Below are 22,039 nucleotides of genomic sequence, written 5' to 3'. Positions count from 1 at the left end.
TTACTGAAAAAGTTTTTTTTGACAATGAACATAGAAAATTCTAATTTGATTCAAAAAAAAGAGTTTGATAATTTTTCTTTCTTGAAATTCAATACTTTAAACAAGAAATAAGAGAAAATGAACGAATCAGAAAAAAGTGAAAATGAAAAGAAGCAAAAAATGATCGATATAACTTAATTTTTTTTTATTGTCGTGTGTGTGTGTGTGTAAAATTTGAGATTTACTTTTGGACAAACTGGGTCAGTTCTGTGAATGTTTTTTTTATAGTTCTTTTACGACTTATCCATAACTCACACGCCTTTTATTGGAAATCTTTTAAATGATGCATAAAATATCTGTATGTTATTTTTAATATTCCTTTTTTTATAATATATAAAATGATGTATGAATTAATTTTTATAATGTTTGTAAAAAAACACCTTTGGGGAAAATTTATTTTTCTGAAGGAAAAACGTTGAAGAGAAATATATTTTATATCAAAATGTGTATATATATATATATATATGAAACAGAGATAATTTTTAGTCGCTTTATCAAAAAGTGGTCAAAGGATTCATCATTCTGAATAAACGATGAAAAATGTTTGACTTCATATTTATACTGTATATGGATGAAAAATATTCAAAAATCATGCGATTGGAACATTAGGGATAATAAAATTACCAAAAATTTCTATAAATTATATTTCATTCTTTTCATAAATTTAAATAATATTGGAGTTTTTGTAAATATTCATAAGAAAAATAACTTTAAGTTTATATATTATATTTTAAATGTTTTCTTTACTATCTACTTTATTATTGACTGTGAAATATAAAAGCTACTGTATAGTAATTTTTATTATACTATATCGAATTTCAAAAGGTTTAGAATTAAAATTTGAAATTTAAATCATGAAATAATGAAGTATTTTTTTGATAATTTTTACTGAAAATTTTGAAAGTAATTGAATTTTATAAAGAATTTTATTATTTTCAATAATTGTAAATTTGTAATAAAATTCTTTTTAAAAATTCAATTATTTGTAGAAATAGGTAATACATTTTTTCGCATGGATTCAATTATTTAAAAAAGTTTTAATAAAATTCTATTCTATAATTCAATAATTTTCAGAAATAATTAAATTGTCGATGTACTGAAAATCATTGTATTCTTGTAAAGTATAATTATAAAGAAAATTTGGAAATAAATTGAATTACGTTAAAAATTTTTAAAAAATTCTCGTCAAAATTTCAATTATATTTGGAAATATTAAAATTCTTCTGCGAAATTCAATTATTTTCAAAAATTTTAATACTATTCTTGGCAAAATTTCAATTATTTTCAAAAATTTTCCTTTATTAAATGATTTTCAATATTTATTATTTTAATAAAATTTGTCAAAAGAATTCAATTATTTTGGAAAAATTTGATAAAATTCTACGCAAACAGTTAATTATTTTCATAAAATAATAAGAATTTCATAGGCATTCAATTATTTATAAATTTTTTATAAATTTCTTCGCGATCATTCAATTATTTTTATAAATAATTAAATTTTTAACGATGAGATTTAATAATTTTTGTAAATAGTAAAATTCTTTCCCAGAATTTTGTATTTTTAATACGAAATTTTAATCGAATTTCTCGAAAAATGTATAATTATTCTTCAAATTTTTATTAAAATTCGTACAAAGAAGTTAATTATTTAAAAAATTTTTGATAACATTCTTTATGAAAATTCAATTTTTAAGAAACATTCAATTATTTAATTAATTATTTATTTTTCTAATGACTCTGAGAGATCGTTAACTTCAACACATAATTTATTTATTTTTCTATTTAAATAATTGAATTCTAGTAGAATGAGTCAAAAAATGACTTTTTATATTGTATTTTTAATTTTTTCTTTACTATCTAATTTTTATTGACTATAAAATATAAAAGCTACTGTATAGTAATTTTTATTATACTATAACGAATTTTAAATGATTTGAAATTTAAATCATTTTTGGAGTAATTTAAAATATTCTTTAGGGTCCAGGACAAAATTCAAAATTCTGTCCGATCAAATCTTTACGCAACCCTGAACAATGAAAATTTTCTTTAATTATTCGTAAAAATATAAATCGTTTTTTGATAAGGAGAATAAAATTTTGATTCAAGAGGAAATAAATTTTTTTTTAATACTTCTATTAAAAGTTTATATTAAACTCGAATATAAGTTTTTATATATATTATATATGTTACTGAGTTTGATTTATTTCTTTTTACAGTACATGACGGAGAAAATGGGTGGCGCTGAGGGAACGAAACTTGACGTCGACTTTGTAGACATGGAAAGGGTGAGTATATTATTTCTCTTTTCTATATTAAAAAGAGAATTTTTCAATTTGCAGAGAAAAACTCTTTTTTTTCCCTTGATAATGAACTTGCACTCTAAGTATATAGACAACTATTTTTTTTAGCTCGTAAATTGTATATATATGTTCTTTCTCATCACAAATTCTGAACTCAAATATAAAATTAGACCTTTGAAAGAAAATATTTTTTCAATTTTTCACGCGTTTCACTTTCTATAAAAATGTATTGTAAATTCGTACAATAGAGATCTTTTATCAGAAGAAAATTTCTCAGCAATTTCTTTCAAGACCGTTTTATCGTTTCTCTGTGTAGAAAAATTTTGTTCGTTTTTCCTCAAATTTTGTATACATTCAACTTTATTTTTTTTTATTTTTTAATGTTTGTTCTTTTAAAAGAGAAAAAAAATTGTATTGGGTTGAAAAAAGTAGTCGTTTTCTTACGACACTTATTTTATTTTTGGTAATTTTTAAAATTAAACTATTTTTGGTTTTCGTAAAGCAATGGAATTTGAATTGTTTTGCTTTTTAAGAAAACGGACGTTACGTGCGAATTGGTTGAGGATCTACAAATGAAGACAAAAGAATTTCTTCAACCAAATCCCACAGCAAGAGCAAAAATGGCCGCTGTTAAGGGAATAGGAAAATTAAGTGGTCAAGCAAAGGCCTCAACTTATCCACAGCCGGAAGGAACACTCGGTGACTGTATGTTGATGTACGGAAAGAAAATGGGCGAGGACAGTATTTTCGGTGCGTTAAAACAAAAAAAACAAAAACAAAAACAATCGAAAGAAAGATGTGTTTAAAATAAAATACAAAATAAAAAATTTATAAATAATTATACAGACAATTTTATAGATAAAAAATAAACGGAATTTTAATTTTTATCATATCCGCAGCTCAATCCCTGATCGAAATGGGAGAGGCCATGAAGCAGATGGCCGATGTGAAATATTCCTTGGACGACAACATACAGCAAAACTTTCTTGAGCCTTTGCACCATCTGCAGACTAAAGACCTCAAAGAAGTTATGGTGAGATTTATTAAAAAACTTTATTCCCCCCCCCCCTTCCCCCCGTCCAGCACTTCTTTAAAGATTATCCGTGAATTTGAAATTGAATTTTGTCTTTGTTTTTATTTAAACAGCATCATCGAAAGAAACTTCAGGGAAGAAGGCTTGATTTCGATTGCAAAAGGCGACGGCAAGCGAAAGGTAACAATCATGGTAAAAGTGCAAATTTTCAATATCAAATAAATATGAAATTAATTTTTTAAAATTGATATTCAATTATTAACTTCTAGAAATATTTTATTGATCCAAAATAGCAAAAATAATTTAACAGCAATATTATTGTCTCAATATTTCTTCAATTAACCTCTTAAGTTTTCCAGTAATAAAATTTTCAGTGTAAGCTTGCTTACGCAAATATAGCAAAATATAGCAAAATGGCCTCAGGTTTGTAATATTGAGACAATATTGTGACAATATTGGGGTAATACTGTAACAATATTGGGGTAATACTGTGTCAATATTGAGGAAACATTGCAACTCAAAATTTAGATAATTTTGCATGAGAATGTTAAGGTAGAAGTTGCACCGAAACATTTATGAGAATATTGCAGCAGTATTAGAATATTGAGTGGGAATGTTGCCGCAGTATTGCACACAAAAATATTTCCTGTAAGCTAGAACCGGAAATTTAAATAAAAATTATTCTGAAATCTCAAATTGGAGGCGTCTCTGAATATTTAAAAAAAAAAAAGAAAATAACTCACCGACAAAATCAGGAAAATGTCTGTAAAACAAAATTTTTGTCAGTAAATTCAGGGAAATGTCAGGGAACAAATTTTTTGTCAGAAAAATTTAGAAAATTGAGATTTTTTTCAAATTATTTTTAAAAAATTGCGACTTTTTCGACTCTTTTTCCAAATATTACAAGAAAATATTACATAATATTTTTTAGTATTTAAATGTAACTCATTTCGATTTTTATAGTGCAAAAAATAACTTTAAAAAAACTTTCAAAAATTATTTTTCTATTTTTCTATTTAAATTTTCATATTATACAATTAAAAAGATTTTGAATAAATGAAATTTTGTAAAATTTAATTGAAAATAATTGATTTTTTTCAAGTATTATTAAAATTTTTGAAAATTAACTTTTGAAGGATTTTTAATTGCAAATTTTCAAAATAGTTTAATTATCTAAAATTTTAATATGAAATATCTTTAAACGTAAATTTGAAAATGAAAATTGAAAATTAATGAAAATTAGCATCTAACTTTTTAAAATTTACTATTTTCAGTACTTTCATAATTACATATTTCCGAAAATTCAAATACATACAAAAAATAATAAAATTTTAAAATTATTTTTAACATTTTGGAGAAAAAAATAATGTTCAAAATATTTCCTTAAAATCCATCTATAAAAATTAGTAATTAGTTTTTTTAAATAATACAAAAACTCTTTTAAGAAATTCAATTGTTTTACGTAATTTAGAAATTTGAGATTTTTTTCGACTTATTTTCAAAAATTGAGACTTTTACGACTTTTCTTAGAAAATATTGCAGGAAAATATATTTTTTTAGTATTAAATGCAACTCATTTCGATTTTTACAGTGCGAAAAATAACTTTAAAAAATCTTTAAAAATTATTTTTCTATTTCTTTATTTAAATTTTCGTAATATACAATTCAAAAAGATTTTGAATAATTGAAATTTTCTAAAATGTAATTGAAAAGAAATAAGTTTTCTTTAAAGTATTTTATTAGAATTTTTAAAAATCAAGAAGAATTTAATTGCAAATTTTCAAAATAATTGAATTATCAAAAATTTTAATGTGAAATATCTTTAAACGTAAATTTAAAAATGAAAATTAGCTTCTAAGTTTTTTAAAATTTACTACTTTCAGTACTTTCAATTACATATTTCCGAAAATTCAAATATACATACAAAAAACAATACAATTTTAGAAATTTTTAACATTTTGGAGAAAAAAATTATGTTTAAAATATTTCATTTAAATTCACATAAAGATTAATTAGTTTTTTTTAAAAATAATACAAAAATTCTCAAGGGAGGCCTCTAGGGTTAAAATTTACAAAGAATCACACTTTGTAAGACTATTTAAAATTTGGTTCAAGCAAACCATGTTCGCACAATATTGCCTATACAAACAAAATTTTATTTATGCTATTTGGATACATTTTTTATCCAGAATATTAATATCGTAGTATTTTTTTAAACAGTTATCTTTATATTAATATTTTTATTGTTACCGATCAAAATTTAATTCATTATTGCTGGTTTAAATTTATAAAATTTAAAAATCTAAATTTATAAAATTTAAAAAGATTTAAATTTACAAAATTTAAAAAATTTAAATTTATAAAATTTACAAAATTTAAATTTACAAAATTTAAAAAATTTAAATTTACAAAATTTAAAAAATTTAAATTTATAAAATTTAAAAATTTAAATTTATCAAATTTGAAAATTTAAAAATTCAAATTTATAAAATTTATAAAATTTAAAAATTTCAACTTATAAAATTTAAAAATTAAAAAATTTCAACTTATAAAATTTAAAAATTTAAAAATTTTAATTTATAAAATTAAAAAAAAAACTATTTATTTTTCGTTAAGAACTAATTTTCAAAAATTCAATAAAACCAAAAAAAAAAAAATTTTATAGAGAATTGTTTTGTTAATATTATCTTTCATAGAAGAGATTTCAATATTATTTTACAGAGAAGAGTGAAAAGTAGTTTGGTTTTTATAATTAATGCTTTTGGCATGTTTCGCATGCGAAATTTGAGAAAAATTAGAAGAAAAATGTATGGAAATACTTTTTTTTGTTTATGATTTGCCATTTTTTTATTATTAATATCCTCTCTCTCTCTCTCTCTCTTTCTCTCTACATATATATATACTTCTAATAAGAGCGCATGAATTTTTCTTTCCTTGTGATTGAAATTTTTTTTTTTCGATAGATTCTCGATGCTTTTTTATATATATTCTAAAAGATAGATTGATGTGCTTTTTTCTTCTTTTGTTCGCTGCGGTTTTGGTTGGAATATATTAGCCGCAGGAAAGATGTCATCCAGTCCACACTTTGGAAGCCCCGCAAGGGCAAATCCTTCACATTATGTTGGTACGTGGACATCACCACGTACTAAACTTTTATTCATTAAAACATTATTATCATCATACTATATGTTAATTTCTCAGAGGCATTCTTTTCATTAGAATTTTTTAATTTTTCACATACTTTTTATATATTGCTTTTATTTTATTTTCATTTTTATTTTCACTTTTGTTTGGAATTCATTATTTTTAAAAACTACTTGTTTTTGAAAATGAAAAACTTTCTTTGTTCCTATTTTCTGAAGGTAGAAAAAAAACTTTTTCTCCCGCAGAGTATTAATATTAGAATTATATATTTTTAATACAATTTTTTATGAATATCGCTTAATTATCCTATTTGGAGAAGAAAATTTATAATATACCGTTTTTGACAATAATTTATTCTCTCGGTTCTGGTTATTTTTTATAATTTGTTTTTAAGTGCATATTAATTGCTAATGCTTCTCTATTTTATATTCAATGTTGTCATATATTTGACATAATCCCATTTTGGTTATATATGCAATATTTGTCGATTAATATGTATTTAATATCGTAAAATATAGTATTATATATATTGTACACTTGAATTTTAAATTCTAAAAGTTTAATATTATATGGCAATATTTGATACTTGGCAATGAGTTTATCATATGAATTGGAGTGAGTATATCTATCAAATATAAAAATATTCATTTCCTGCTGGGTATTTCCATCAGTCTGCAAATAAATTTTTGCATGAATGCTCGTAAAAATTTTTTTAGGAAATTCTTTAGATTTATTATCTCCAAAATGTGTATTTTATTTTGGATATTTATATTTTTTTTCTGCTTGTGGCTTAATTCACTATAATATACTAACACTATCAGAAACACTTTTTTTTCCATAAAAAAACTTTCAATTTTCTCACTTCCAGATAGCACGTAATCTTTCAGCAATCTTGCAGCAATTTTTCTGGAAGCTTGCTGCAACATTATGTGCTATCTGGTCTCATAATTAACAAAATTATTAACAAGAACTAAATATTAAAAGTTTTTGTACAAATTCAATTATTTTTTTATTAACAAAATTTTAAGAAAATTTCACGAAATAATTCAATTATTTTCTAAAATTTTAATAAATCATTCTAAACAATTCAATTATTTTTATAAATAGTAAAACTCTTTGCTCGAATTCAATTATTTTCAAAACAATTTTAATTGAATTACTCGGAGGAAATCAATTTCTAAAAAAAAATTTTAATATATTTCGAATAAATTCAATTATTTTCTAAAATCTAAATTAAAAATTAATCTAAAAATTAATTAATTAAATTAATATAAATTCTAAATTATTTTTCAAAAATTATTTTCTTAGTAAATCCTTCGAAAAATTCAATTATTTTTATAAATAGTAAAATTTTCCGCAATAATTCAATTATTATTTTTATAAATAGTAAAATTTTTTGCAGGAATTCAATTATTTTCAAAACAATTTTAATTGAATTCTTCAGAAGAATTCAAATATTTTTAAATATTTCCATAAAATTCAATTAGGTATTATTTCCTAAAATTTTAATAAATTTTTCAAAACAACTCAATTATTTTTATAAATACTAAAATTTTTTGCAGGAATTAAATTGCTTTTAATACAATTTAAATAAAGATGCAGAAAAGAATTTAAATCTTTTCAAAAATTTCCATAAAACTCAATTTCAACAAGAATTTTAAATTTTCTAAAAATAATATTAAATTATTCTCAAAATATTTTAAGAAAATTCTATTTAAAAATTAAATTAGTTTCAATGCAATCTGAAAAATTTCAATTTTTAAATATATTCGTCAAACAAAATTGAAAGAATTTAATTATTTTAAAAAAATAATAATAATCTTCTGATGAATTCAATTATTTTGAATATAGGTACCTAATTTTAATAAAATTTTATAAAATTTAATAAAATTTAAATTATAATATTTTAATAAAATATTTTTGAAACAACTTTGAATTTTTCGAAAGAATTTAATTATTTTCAAATATTAACATTCAAATTCATTTATTTCTTAAAATTTTAATAAATTCTTCGGAAAAATTCAATTATTTTTAAAAATAGTAAAATTTTTAGCAGGAATAAAATTATTTTTATAAATAATAAAATTCTTCTCAGAAATTCAATTATTTTCAATACAATTTTTAATAAAATTCAATTACTTTTTTAAAATTTTCAATTAAAATTATTAAAAAAACTCTATTATCTTAAAAAAATTAAAAGAAATTCTTCAAAAGAATTTAATTAAGATTTTAAAAAACTATTTAACAAAATTCTTCACGAGAATTTAATTATTTTCATAAATAAAAAAATTTCTTGAAGGAATACAACGATTATTAATATACAAAAAAGGCAGAAAATTTTGATTATTAATATAGATTTTTCATAATTTTCGAAAAAGTTCTTTGACAATTTTCAAATCCATTTGTTTACAATATTCAATTTTGCGAAATTTCAATTCTTCGTAAATTCTTCCATTAAATATATATTAGAAAATAAAAACTTTAAATAATTTAAAAAAAATCCGCAATTACAATTAAACTTTTTCAAAAAAATTTATTTCAAAATTCAATGATTCGTTAAAATTCACGCTATATTGCTTTTAATATTCAATTATTTATCTATAATTTTAACTGAAATTCATTTTTATGAAATGAAAATCAATTTTTATTAGAAAATTCTACTAGAATTCAATTATTTCAAATTACAAAAATAAATAATTTATTGAATAATTGAATGTTTCTTAAAATTCAATTTTCATAAAGAATTTTATCAACAAATTTTTAATTAATTAAATTCTGAGAACGAATTTTTTCGAGAAATTCAATTAAAATTGTAGGTAAAAATAATTGAAATTCTGCAATGAGTTTTATTATTTATAAAGATAATTGACTTTCTAAAAAGAATTTCATTATTTACGAAAATAATTGAATCCCTGTAAAAATGTTATTATTTATGAAAATAATTGAATAATTGCAAAGAAATTTATAAAAAAAATTTGTAAATAATTGAATTCCTGTTAAATTTTTTTTATTTTATAAAAATAATTAAATGTCTGCGTAGAATTTTATCAAAATTTTTTTTAAATAATTGAATTCTTTAGCAATATTTTATTAAAATAATAAATATTGAAAAATATTTAATGGAGGACAAATTATTTGATAATAATTGAAATTTTGCCAAGAATTTTTGAAAAAATTTTTAAAAATAATTGAATTTTGGATTCTGCAATCATTTGTAATTTCTCTAAAATTCTCCATATTATATCGTACAATTTACGACCTTTTCGCCCTTTTTCTATCAAATTACGAACTTTACTAATTAATTAATATTTCAAAAAGTATATTTTCTTTCTATTTTGTATTCATTGTTTTTATCTGTGCTTTTAAGAACGGCAAATATTGTTTTTATGCGAAAATTCATTAAAGCTTTCTGTGAGACTAATTTTTTGAAATTAATTCAAGATGTTAAAATTAGAATCACTATAATATAATAATATTATGCATCGACAGCTTTTGTTCGTAATTGCATATACATAATTACTATATATGCATATCTACTTTTCACACTTACACTAATTAATTCAAAGAATTCATTCTATTATTTCTGTCCGTAAATACTGGATTTTATTTTTTTTTCTGATTTTCTATTCTTTCTAACCACGATTCACAATTTATAAAACAATATGTGAAAAAAATTTATTTTAAACAGAAAATTTTAAAAAATCGAAACAAAAACAAAATACAAACAAAAAAAATGTGAAAAGAAAGAAATAAAAGAGCAGAAAACACAAACAAAGCACAGAATACTACGTAAATTATTGTCACTTGTGCTAGTTTTAAAAATTAGATTTAAGTTTATTTTCAGAGAATGCAACCCGTAGTGCATCCTTTTTAATTTTTTCTATGACGCAACATTTGCGTACAGGTTCTCACGTTTCAGACGACGAAATTCGTATGGCCGAGGAGAAGTTCGCCGAAAGTCTTCATTTGGCTCAAATGGGCATGTTTAATTTACTAGAAAATGATGTAAGTTCTTTTCTTTTGATTTAAAGAAAATTAGAAAATATTTTTTGCAATTACAATTTATTCGAAAAAAAAAATAAAAAAAGAAAATTTTAAGGCCATGCTGAAGTTAACTAGCGCCTTAACATTGATAGTGGTACACGGAAAAAAGAGATTAAGTAACTTTTACTGAACTTTCACAGTAATACCAAAAATTTCAGGAATTTATGCGAATTTGTATAGCAACTTTTACTAAATTCGAAGTAAATTTTGCTACGTTCGATGCAAATTTTACTAATTTTCCCAAAAAAGTACTTCGAGCGTAATAAAATTCACTTTTAAAATCGTAAAATTTGACAGAAATTAGCAGAAGTTCGAGACAGTTTAGAATTTTAGATTTTACTTTGTAAACAGTAAAAGTTATTTAAAAAAAGTTAAAAAAAAAAGTCATTAAAAAAAAAAATTAAAAAAGTTATTAAAAAAGTTATTTTTTTCCTGGTAAGCACTTTGTTGATAATTTTCAGCGTGAACTTAATTTTTTTCAGTATATATTCTAAGAAATAATTTTTTTTATATATTTATGACAATTTTCATTAAATGAAATACTTTAGACTTAATATTTTTGTATATATATATATATATATATATATATATATTAAAAAAGATGAAAAGGAAAAATCATGAAAAACTGTTTTTCTCTTCATTTTAAAAGGTCGAACAAGTGGCACAATTAGCAACATTCAGCGAAGGCCTTCTTGAGTATCATCAACAGTGCGTCGAAGTTCTGAGGGTATTAACCGAAACACTCTTGGAAAAGTACGTAAATTACTTATATGCAATTTGAATAAAATTATTAAACGACAAATGTTTCCAACTCAGTAGAAAATTTATGGAATAAATTTTTGTTTTTGACTCTAAAACCTAATTTATCTAATTATTCTAATTTCACGTAACATTATAATAAAAAATACATTAAATTTTCTCAATTGCAAATATGAAAATGAAAAAATTTAATGTATTTTTTATTTATAAATTAATTTATGAGTTATAAATTATAAATTATAAAATAATTTTTTAATTATAAATTATAAATTAATTTATTAATTATAAATTATAAATTTATTCATAAATTTGGGAACAGTTTTTAAAAATGATTTCAATATGGCGGATGAAAAAATAAAAATATTCCTTAAAATTGACGTAATAGTTTTAGTAATTCGATATTTAATAATTAAATAATTAATTTAATAAATTAATACCTAATAATTTAATAATTTCAATAAAAATTCCTTATTTTAAAAAATTGAAGCGATGAAAATAATCGAAAATTTAAAAATCAACAGGAAAGACGAGGCGGCGAACCGTCCGAAAATGAATTTCGTACCAAAAACGTTAGCCGACCTCCACGTGGACACAGTTTCTTCCGAAGGGATCAATGGTGGGAATTTCTTACTTCACGGTAAAACACACATTACAAACACAATATATTATATTATATTACATAAACAATATTAAATAATTATTATTTGAAATTTTTTTGGGGCTGACTGTCTAATCGTTTCTCTCATATTTTCTAATGCAACCTCTGCGTGTGCTGCAAAGACTGATGGTTACTTTGCCTATATCTTTATATATATTATGTATATTTACACATTCTATTTGTCGTTTTTTTTAAACCTACTTTAAAAAAAAAAAAAAAAAAGAGTAAAAAATAAAATGATAATGTTAGACTTTTTCTTTTAATCTATATATATGTATGTTATACATTTTCACTAACACAAAAAACTAACAAAATTTCTGTTTTTATTAACCAAATAATATGTAAAATTATATTATTAAAGGTTATGCTGCACCCAGAGAAAATATATATTTGACTCAGAGCCAACTAGAATTTTTATTTGTTTGAAATAAATTTTATTTGGTTGATATAAAATTTTAATTGATTCAAATAAATTTTATTTGGTTCAAATAAATTTGAATTGTCTCAAATAAATTTTATTTGGTTGAAATAACATTTTATTTGGTTAAAATAAAATTTTATTTGATTCAAATAAATTTTATTTGGTTGATATAAAATTTTAATTGATTCAAATAAATTTTATTTGGTTTAAATAAAATTTTACTTGGCTCAAATAAATTTTATTTGGTATTTTATTTAGTTCAAATAAAATTTTACTTGGTTCAAATAAATTTTACTTGGCTGAAATAAATTTGATTTCGTATTTTATTTGGTTCAAATAAATTTTAATTGGATTAAATAAATCTTATTTGGTTCAAATAAATTTTATGTGGTTCAAATAAATTTTATTTTGTTCAAATAAAATTTTACTTGGCTCAAATAAATTGTATTTGGTATTTTATTTGGTTCACATAAATTTTATTTTGGCATTCTACTTGGTTCAAATAAAATTTTACTTGGTTCAAATAGAATTTTACTTGGCTCAAATAAATTTTATTTGATGCAAATAAATTTTATTTGAACCAAATAAAATTTTACTTGGTTCAAATAAATTTTAATTGGCTCAAATAAATTTTATTTGGTTCAAATAAATTTTATGTGGTTCAAATAAATTTTATTTGGTTCAAATAAAATTTTACATGGCTCAAATAAATTTTATTTGATATTTTATTTGGTTCACATAAATTTTATTTTCGCATTTTATTTGGTTCAAATAAATTTTATTTGGTTCGAATAGAATTTTACTTGGCTCAAATAAATTTTATTTGATGCAAATAAATTTTATTTGAACCAAATATAATTTTACTTGGCTCAAATAAATTTTATTTGGTATTTTATTTGGTTCAAATAAAATTTTACTTGTCTCAAATAAATTTTATTTGGCATTTATTTAGTTCAAATAAATTTTATTTGGCATTTATTTGGTTCAAATAAAATTTTACTTGGCTCAAAGAAATTTTATTTGGCTCAAACATTTTTTATTTGTATTAAAGGTGTGATAAATTCACTTTCTATAATTTTTTATTTATGTCTAATAAGATTTTTATTCAAAACAAATAAATAACCTAATTGGCTCTGAGACAAATATTATACATTTATTTAACACAAATAAAATATATTTGGTTTAAATAAAATTTTTCTCTGGTTGTATTTTCGGGTTAATATTAATTGGTGTTAGTAATTAACCAAAAATTTTTCCAAAAAATTGTTATTCTCTTTAAATTATTTAAATATTAACCGAATTTCGAGTCAAGGGGTGGTACATAGACACATTTTTTTATTCGTAAATAAATTTTTTTTAATGGATTTATGGATTCAAAAGATTAACGATTTTACCTTTGAAAATATTCCTCAAATCATCATAAAGTTTTTCAATCTAAAATTTTTTATCGATTATCAAACAATTTATAATATTGCAAGAAGGGGAGGGGGGGAGGAAATAGTACATTTTTCTAAAAGATTGCAAGAAAGAGGGGGAGAGGGGGCAACAATAGTAAATTTTTCCAAAATATTGCAAGAAAGGGAGGGGAGGGGTCAGGAATAGTAAAATTTTCTAACAAATTGCAAAAAAAAGGTGGGGGGAGTAGTAAATTTTTTCTAAAAAATGATTTTTGTTTGGTTAAGAAACATTTTTTTTTTTTTTTTTTTGAATGAAAAAAAAACATTTCTCAAACACAAGACACCTATTGATATATAAATAAATTATCGAGATTGATCAGTGTGTAATTGTTGGAAACTTGAATGTCTCTCCTTCTGACCCATCTTAGGGGCAAGTCGAGCCGGGTCTCCGGTCTCTGGAGAAGAGAAGCGCTCACAACTCGAGCTTTTTCCAGCCGGAAACCCGCCGCAGTCTGCCAATGGTAAATTCTGCATGGGGTTCAATTGTTTCATTAAATAGTAAACAAAAAGAAAAAAAATTTTTTTTTTTAATTCCTCTTTATTTACAATTTTTTTTTTGGCACTTTTCAATTTTTTTAATACACGAAGAAAAATATAGACTAATTTTTACTATTTACAAAGTGAAATCAAAACTGTTTGGAACTTCTGCGTATTTCTGTTAAATTTTACTATTTTCAAAGTTAATTTTGTTGCGCTCGAAGTACACTAATTTTTAGAAAAAATGTACTAGGATCGTAGCAATTTTGACTTCGAAGTCTCTAAATTTGAATTAGTAAATATGTTTACTAATTTGACTTAGCGACTGACTTTTCGCTTTTGAATTAGTAAATTTTACTAATAAATTAGTAGAAATTACTATATTTATAGTAATGTTTATAAGCAAAAAGTCATTCACTAATTTATAATAAATATTAGTAAACATGTCTACTAATTCAAATTTAGAGAGCAAATAGTAAAAATTGCCAAAAATGCGAAGAAGTTTCTGTCAGTGTAAGCTTTACTTTGAAAATAGTAAAAGTTACTTTATTCGTTTTTTCCGTGTAGAGAAATTTTTCTTTAAAAATTATTAATTAAATCCGAATTCAAATGTTTCGAAATTGATAAATTCTAATTTCTTTATGCAACTAAATTTTTTCTATGCTGTAAATTTTTTTTATATTTGTGACACGCTCCGTAGAAAGGTATCTATGAAGCAACAAGTTTTAGGTTATGTTTGTAATTTTTTGAAGAAAAATACACAGAGGGGATGAACTCTGATTTAAAAAAAACTGATGTCTAAGTCTTCTTTGCATCTAAAATAATTTATAAATTAACTAATTTTAGTTTTAAATTAAACAAAGAAATTTTTAATTACGGTAAAAGCAACAAACATAACCTTAAAATAATTTTAGTTTTAAATTAACCAAAGAAACTTTTAATTACGGTAAAAGTAACAAACATAACCTTAAAATAATTTGCCTCTTAGGTACCTTTCTTCAAAGCGCGTCACATTTATAACAATTTATAAAAACAAATCTCATATTTAAAATTTCGAAACATTGGACTCTATTAGTTAATTTAAAGAAATTTTTCTCTTTAATTACAGTTTTTTCGAAAAAAATTTTTTAATAGGCCATTTGCTATTTTATCAAGAAAAAAATCTAAAGCGCACCATTTATCAGTATGCTAATTCCCTATTCTTCATTTGCCCCTTTTCTTTTGTTGCTTCTTCCCTTACTGCTTTTGTGTATCTTTTAGTCGTGATTAACTCTAAATTTAACTTTTTATCTGTATGCAAATGAAATTTTTCTCACCTTCTATAGTTATTTAGTTTCTTAAGAATTATTTCTGTTCCAAGGATTTCAAATTTCAATGCTGTTAATTCTTATAATTTGCTGATTAATTAATATTTAATTAATATTTAAAAAATATTTAATTAATATTTAATTAGTAAAATTATCAAGTAATGTAGTGTAATGTAATGTAGATGAAAATTTATTTGAAAAATTTCTTTCTGGTAAAATGTAGAAAGTTCTTGAAACTTATATAAATGAAAGTTTTCGCGTATTCTGAACTTAATTGTTAAAAGTTTCGCGAAACTTGGGGAAAGTGTCATGCAAAATTGGTATATGTAATGAAATTTCATCTTTGCAGCTTCTCCCTTGCCATCGCCAAGTAAATCTCCAGCTAGGACACCAATGGCCAAACAGCCATGTTGCACGGCGCTCTATGATTTTGAGCCGGAAAATGCTGGAGAACTTGGATTCAAGGTAAATGTGCATTTTCAATTATTGAGAAAATATTTTTATTGTTTTTATTATCAATATTACAATTACAATTAATAATATTTTTTATATTTATTATTATTATTATTTTATTTAAAATACTGAAAATTCTAAAACAAAATAAAATTTTTTGTTAATGTTATTAACAATTTAATTTTTTTGTAGTCTTGAATAAAAAATTTTTTTTTTCGCGCTCAAGTTAATCGATTTAAAAATAAAAAAAATTGGAAAAATTAAAAATACGAGTGAACAAAAGATAATACATTGTATATAATCGAAGTTTAATTTCATACGAAATGGAAACAATTTTCATTTCTCAAAAGAGCTTTGACAAAACTTTTGCCACAAGTAATCAGAGTTATATAGGTATTAAGTTTGTTTTACTGAATAGTAATTTAAAGTTTTCTTATACATTACAGTTTTGACCTGAAAATGATATCAAGAAAGTTCTTGGTATGCGAGAATAAATTTTAAAAACAGACACAATATGGCAAAATGGAAAATAAAATTAAACTTTCTTATTAAAACGACAAACAAGAAATTATAATGAAATAATATGAATATATTTAATAATCTCTGGCTGAAATTATTTTGACTACTTTTTGCAGAATTACACAAATTTAAACTTCTTGTCTGACTAAAATTTACTTTTACTACTGAAAACAAAATAATTGGTCAAATTTTTAAGATGACGTCTGACTAAAAATATTTTTACTACTTAAGGGAGAATAACATGAATTTTGATTTGTGCCTGACTGATAATTACCTTTACTACTAAAACTATATTTTTACTGTCGATATTTGACAGAATAAATTAACAACATTTTGAATATAATGACGTCTGACTAAAATTTTTTTTCACCACTGAAGGGAGAATAACACAAAATTAAATTTCTTTTCTACAAAAATATTTACTTTTACAACTCAAATCATATTTTTACTGCTTATAATTTACCTAATAATTGATAGTTTTTTCAAAATGACGTCTGACTAAAAATACTTTTTCTACTTAAAAAAGAATAACATAAATTTTACTTTGTGTCTCACTAAAATTTACCTTTTCTACTGAAATCTAATTTTTATTACTAATATTTGACCGAATAATAATTGACAGCAGTTTTTAAAACTACGTCTAACTAAAAATGATTTTACTACTTATAAGGAAACATAAACCAAAATTTGAGTTTGTGTCTGACTGAAATTTACTGTTACTACTGAGATCCGTGGTTTTACAAGTAATAATAAACCTAATAATTGGTCTAATTTTTAAGATGACGTCTGACCAAAATTGTTATACTTAAGGGAGAATTACATAAATTTTAATTTGTGTCTGACTAATAATTACCTTTACTACTGCAACTATATTTTTATTGATAGATTTTCCTAATATTTTTCGAAAAAAATCAATTATTTAAAACTAGATTTTTATAAAATTCTTCGCAAAAATTCAATTATTTTTATAAATAATAAAATTCTTCTCAGGAATTTAAATATTTTTAAAAATTTTAATAATAATCGTTGGAAGAATTCAATTATTTTTATAAATTTGTTATAATTTATTTCTTAGAGTATAATAATTATTTTCAATTCATTTTTAATAACATTTCTTGAATGAATTTAATTATAATAAAAAATTTTAATGCAATTCTTCGTAAAAATTCAATTATTTTAAAAAATGTTGATAAAGTTCTTTATAAGAATTCAAATTTGAAAAATATTCAATTATTCAATAAGTTATTTATTTTTTATTAAAATAATTGAATTCTCGTAGAACTTTCTAATAAGAATTAATTTAGAATTGAATAAAATAAACTGATTATTTTTTTTGAATAATTTTATGTATTTATAAATTTAAAGAAAAAAATGATTGAATTTTGAAAGAATTACTTTTGTAATTTTTAGAAGTAGTTCAGTTTAAAAAAACGTTACATTAAAATCATTTGAAATATTTTTACTCCTGTAGACAAAATAAATAGGTATTTAAATATTTATTTCAATTTTTTTTCTATTTTTGAATGTAATTAAGAAATTTTAAAAAAATTGAGTCGTTTAATTTTTAAGTTTAATTTTTCGATAACTACTTTTTTTTACTACTTTTTTCCGTTTTTTAACAACTTTTTGCTATTTTTTAAAAATTTATTATCGAGCACGAAGCCTGAAAATGAAAAAAAAAACAGTTATAATGCTTTAAGTAGAAAAATAAAAATTTAGTCAGACGTCATTTTAAAAAATTTATTAATTATTGAGTGAATTATAAGAAGTAAAAATATGATTTAAGTAGTAAAAGTAAATTTTAGTCAGACAAGAGATTTAATTTTGTGTTGTTTTTCCTTAAGTAGTAGAAGGAATTTCAGTTAGACGTCATTATATCAAAAATGTTGTAAAGTTATTCTATCAATTATCATCAGTAAAAATATAGTTTAAGTAGTAAAGGTAACTATTAGTCAGACAGAAAATAAAATTTATAATTCCCTTTTAAGTAGTATAAACATTCTTGTTCAGACGTCATCTTAAAAATTTGAACAATAATTTGGTATATATTTTCATAATACAACGGATTTAAGTAGTAAAAGTAAATTTTAGTCAGACAAGAAGTTTAAATTTAAGTAGTAAAAAAAGTTTCAGTTGGAGGTTATTAAGTATATTCAATTATATATTCCACAAATTATTAGTATTAAAACTATAATTTCAGTAGTAATAGTAAATTTCAGTCAGACACAAGCTAACAATTTTTTATATTTCCTTATAAGTAGTAAAAACATATTTAGTCAGACGTATTTAAAACAAAGTTATGAATTATTGAGTGAGTTATAATTAGTAAAAATATTATTTGAGTAGTAAAAGTAAATATTTACGTCGACAAGAAATATAATTTTGTGTTATTCTCCTTTAAGTAGTAAAAAAAATTCTAGTCAGACGTCATTATATCAAAAATTTTGTTAATTTATTCTATCAATTATCATCAGTAAAAATATAGTTTCAGTAGTAAAGGTAATTATTAGTCAGACACAAATAAAAATTCATGTTATTCTCCCTTAAGTAGTAAAAACAGTTTTGATCAGACGTTATCTTGAAAATTTGGCCAATTATTCGGTTTACTGTTTTAATAATAAAACTACGGATTTCAGTAGTGAAAGTAAATTTTAGTCAGACAAGAAGTTTAAATTTAAGTAGTAAAAAAAGTTTCAGTTGGAGGTTATTAAGTATATTCAATTATATATTCCACAAGTTATTAGTAATAAAACTGATTTTTCAGTAGTAACAGTAAATTTCAGTCAGACAAACTAAAATTTTTAATTATTTTTTCTTATAAGTAGTAAAAACATTTTTGGTTAGACGTAATTTTAAAAAATCGGTCAATTTATCCGTCAATTATTATAGTAATGAAAATAAGATTTCAGTAGTAACGGTAAATTTTAGTGAGACATTTTTTTAATTGCTACTTTTTTACTAATTTTTTCCTACCTTTAATCTACTTTTTGCTACTTTTTTAAAATTAATTATCGAGTGCGAAGCTTATAATAATAATAATAATAATAATAATAGTAATAATAATAATTTGATTAAAATTCATCAAATTAAAAAAATCCCAAAGACAAAAATTAAAATAAATTTTCATTTACTTCTGTTTTAGGAGAACGACACTATCACTTTGATCCAAAAAGTCGACGACAATTGGTTCGAGGGCACTGTGAATGGTCGCACGGGTTATTTTCCTGTGTCTTATGTACAGGTGGTGGTGCCTTTACCATAAAAGAGCACTGGCTATTTAGAAGCCAAAGAGTCTGCGTTCGTTCATTCGCGTCTATCACAAGAAAAAAAAAAGAAACTTATACCTATATACAAAGCTCCTAATCTAGACCTTATTAAACACTTTGACTTATGTTATCTTTTAAAAATGAAAGAAAAAAAAAGCTTCCTACGTTACGATCCCGAGTTAAATATTCCACGAATAACCTCTATACGCATGTTAATGTACATAAATATGTAATAACGTTATAATCTTTTATAGACGTAAGATTACTATATTCACGCGCAGGCACATTGACACATTTACAAAGAAAAAAGAAACAAAAAGAAGGGTTTTAATATTTCAACAAAAAAAAAAAAAATATAAGTTTCACCCTTTTAATCGTAAATTATTACAACGTAATATACATGTAAATCACGACGCAAATTCGTTATAAATAGTGAATTTTAATTTGTTTTATTTTCTATTTTTTATCAATCGAGTGACTATCATCTGATCATGAAAAAAAAAATGAAATTGATTCAGAATCGTTCGAATATTAATAAATTAATAAATTTTTGATTTTTTCTAATATTTTCCATGTTTTTAAAGGTAAAGAAATTCGTTAATAAGTATAGAAAAATATTGACGCAATATTGTTGAGAAATTTATACGGATAAATATTCTTAAATGTTACTGTGCAATATTTAGAATGTTATCGCGGAAAATTTATTGAAAGGCAATATTTAGCGGCGATAATTTTATTCTATTTGAAAAATAATAAAAAAAATTTGAACGATTTTGTATCCTTATGTAGATTGCACAAAAAAAATAAATCTCCGTAGACGTAAGACCCCCTAAAAACTGACTGGACGAAGATTTTATTCACTAGAAAATATTGTAATTTCGCTTTAAAAAAAAAAAATGTTTGTACATTTTCAATTCGACATTCAAAAATCTCTTCGTCTAATTTTTTTTTCTTAATGAGTACAACATTTTTTCTCTTTTTTTTTGTGCAATTTTCCGAATATTGAATATTTCTGTAAAATATTCTGAGACTTGGACAGAAATATGAAAATCAATTGTTTTATGTTGTGCTAATTAGGAGATATTTTCGTTTAATTTCCCCTACTCACGCACATTGTTATAGCAATCATTCGTCATTTGTTAAAAATACTGTTATGAATTGTTGCGTTACTCTGTCGATATTTGTATTATATAGCAATTTATTCATTCCTTCACAAGACTTTCCATTTTTAGATTGTATTGTCATTTTTTTTTTTTTTTTTTTTTTTTTTTTTTTTTTTTCAATGATTTTTAAAGACATTTTAGAAGGAATTAGATTTAATTTATAAGAAATCGAATGGCGGCGAATCTCTTCCACGAAGTCGGCGAATTGCTGGCATTCTATGGACGGAAAATTTTTTGTACAGAATGGCCTAAAAAAAAAATAATTTTCTTGATTTTTAATTAAATTGTACGCCGAAAAATTCGTTTCTTTTTAGAAATAATTTTTCTATAAATTCTATTTAGTAGAATATTTTTTATTGTTTAATTTTCGAAACAATATTATTTATAATATCGAAAAATAAATTTTTTTTTCTGAAAATTTTTTTGTAAATAACAGGAAGCAATGTATAAAAAAAAATTAAAATTCTGTTTACAAAAAAAAAAAAAAACGAGAGAGAGAATAAAACAAAAATGGCCGATTTTTCAATGCCTTTGTGTCGTTTTGTCGCGACAAAATTTCTTTACATTAAAGAAAAAAAAAATGCATCAAAGTGCCGAATTAGTTTTCTTGTCCTTATTGACTTTGTACAAGAGAGTTGAACCGCCAGAAAAAAATGAAAGTAATTAAGGAACTTGATCATTCGTTGCCACGATGTATAGGCACATCTAGTGCTATGAGATTAAATCGTAATTTACTTAGGGTAAATGTATATCTATAGCAAAAAAAAAAAAAAATCGCGTATCGTTTAATTTAGGAGAACAAAAAAAAAAAATTAAAAAACGATGACGGCGACAATGACGACGAAAAAACTGATTTATCATTAGCGTTTATCATTATGATTATTATTGCTCTAAAAGGAAGAAATTAAAAAAAAAAATTTCTTGCATTGATTATTTACACGAATAATTATTATTGACAAAAGATCTGCATTATATACAACTGCCGGTGTGATAATAATA

General features: G+C 22.4%; 1 protein-coding gene across 9 annotated transcripts in view; it reads left to right on the top strand.

The window, feature by feature from the left end:
* LOC122502457 (endophilin-A) overlaps positions 1-21,388 on the top strand; it is a 59,707-nt gene extending 38,319 nt beyond the window's left edge. The window contains exons 3-12 of one of the 9 annotated variants that reach the window (XM_043612517.1): positions 2,256-2,324; positions 2,873-3,089; positions 3,239-3,372; positions 3,486-3,564; positions 10,436-10,521; positions 11,210-11,313; positions 11,841-11,956; positions 14,224-14,316; positions 15,989-16,104; positions 19,754-21,388. In XM_043612517.1, coding sequence (XP_043468452.1) covers positions 2,256-2,324; positions 2,873-3,089; positions 3,239-3,372; positions 3,486-3,564; positions 10,436-10,521; positions 11,210-11,313; positions 11,841-11,956; positions 14,224-14,316; positions 15,989-16,104; positions 19,754-19,873 — 1,134 coding nt within the window. In that variant the 3' untranslated portion in view covers positions 19,874-21,388. Of the gene's footprint in view, positions 1-2,255; positions 2,325-2,872; positions 3,090-3,238; positions 3,373-3,485; positions 3,565-10,420; positions 10,522-11,209; positions 11,314-11,840; positions 11,957-14,223; positions 14,317-15,988; positions 16,105-19,753 lie in introns of all 9 variants that reach the window. The other 8 variants (XM_043612515.1, XM_043612519.1, XM_043612520.1 and 5 more) reach the window with 8 other exon arrangements.
* The last annotated feature ends 651 nt before the right edge of the window (positions 21,389-22,039 follow it).

The sequence above is a fragment of the Leptopilina heterotoma genome, unplaced genomic scaffold (genome assembly GCF_015476425.1).
Source record: "Leptopilina heterotoma isolate Lh14 unplaced genomic scaffold, ASM1547642v1 Lhet_23, whole genome shotgun sequence".
NCBI classification, from domain to species: Eukaryota; Metazoa; Arthropoda; class Insecta; order Hymenoptera; family Figitidae; genus Leptopilina; species Leptopilina heterotoma.
Note: the sequence above shows the minus strand (reverse complement) of the source record. Positions and strands in the feature narration are given on the sequence as shown.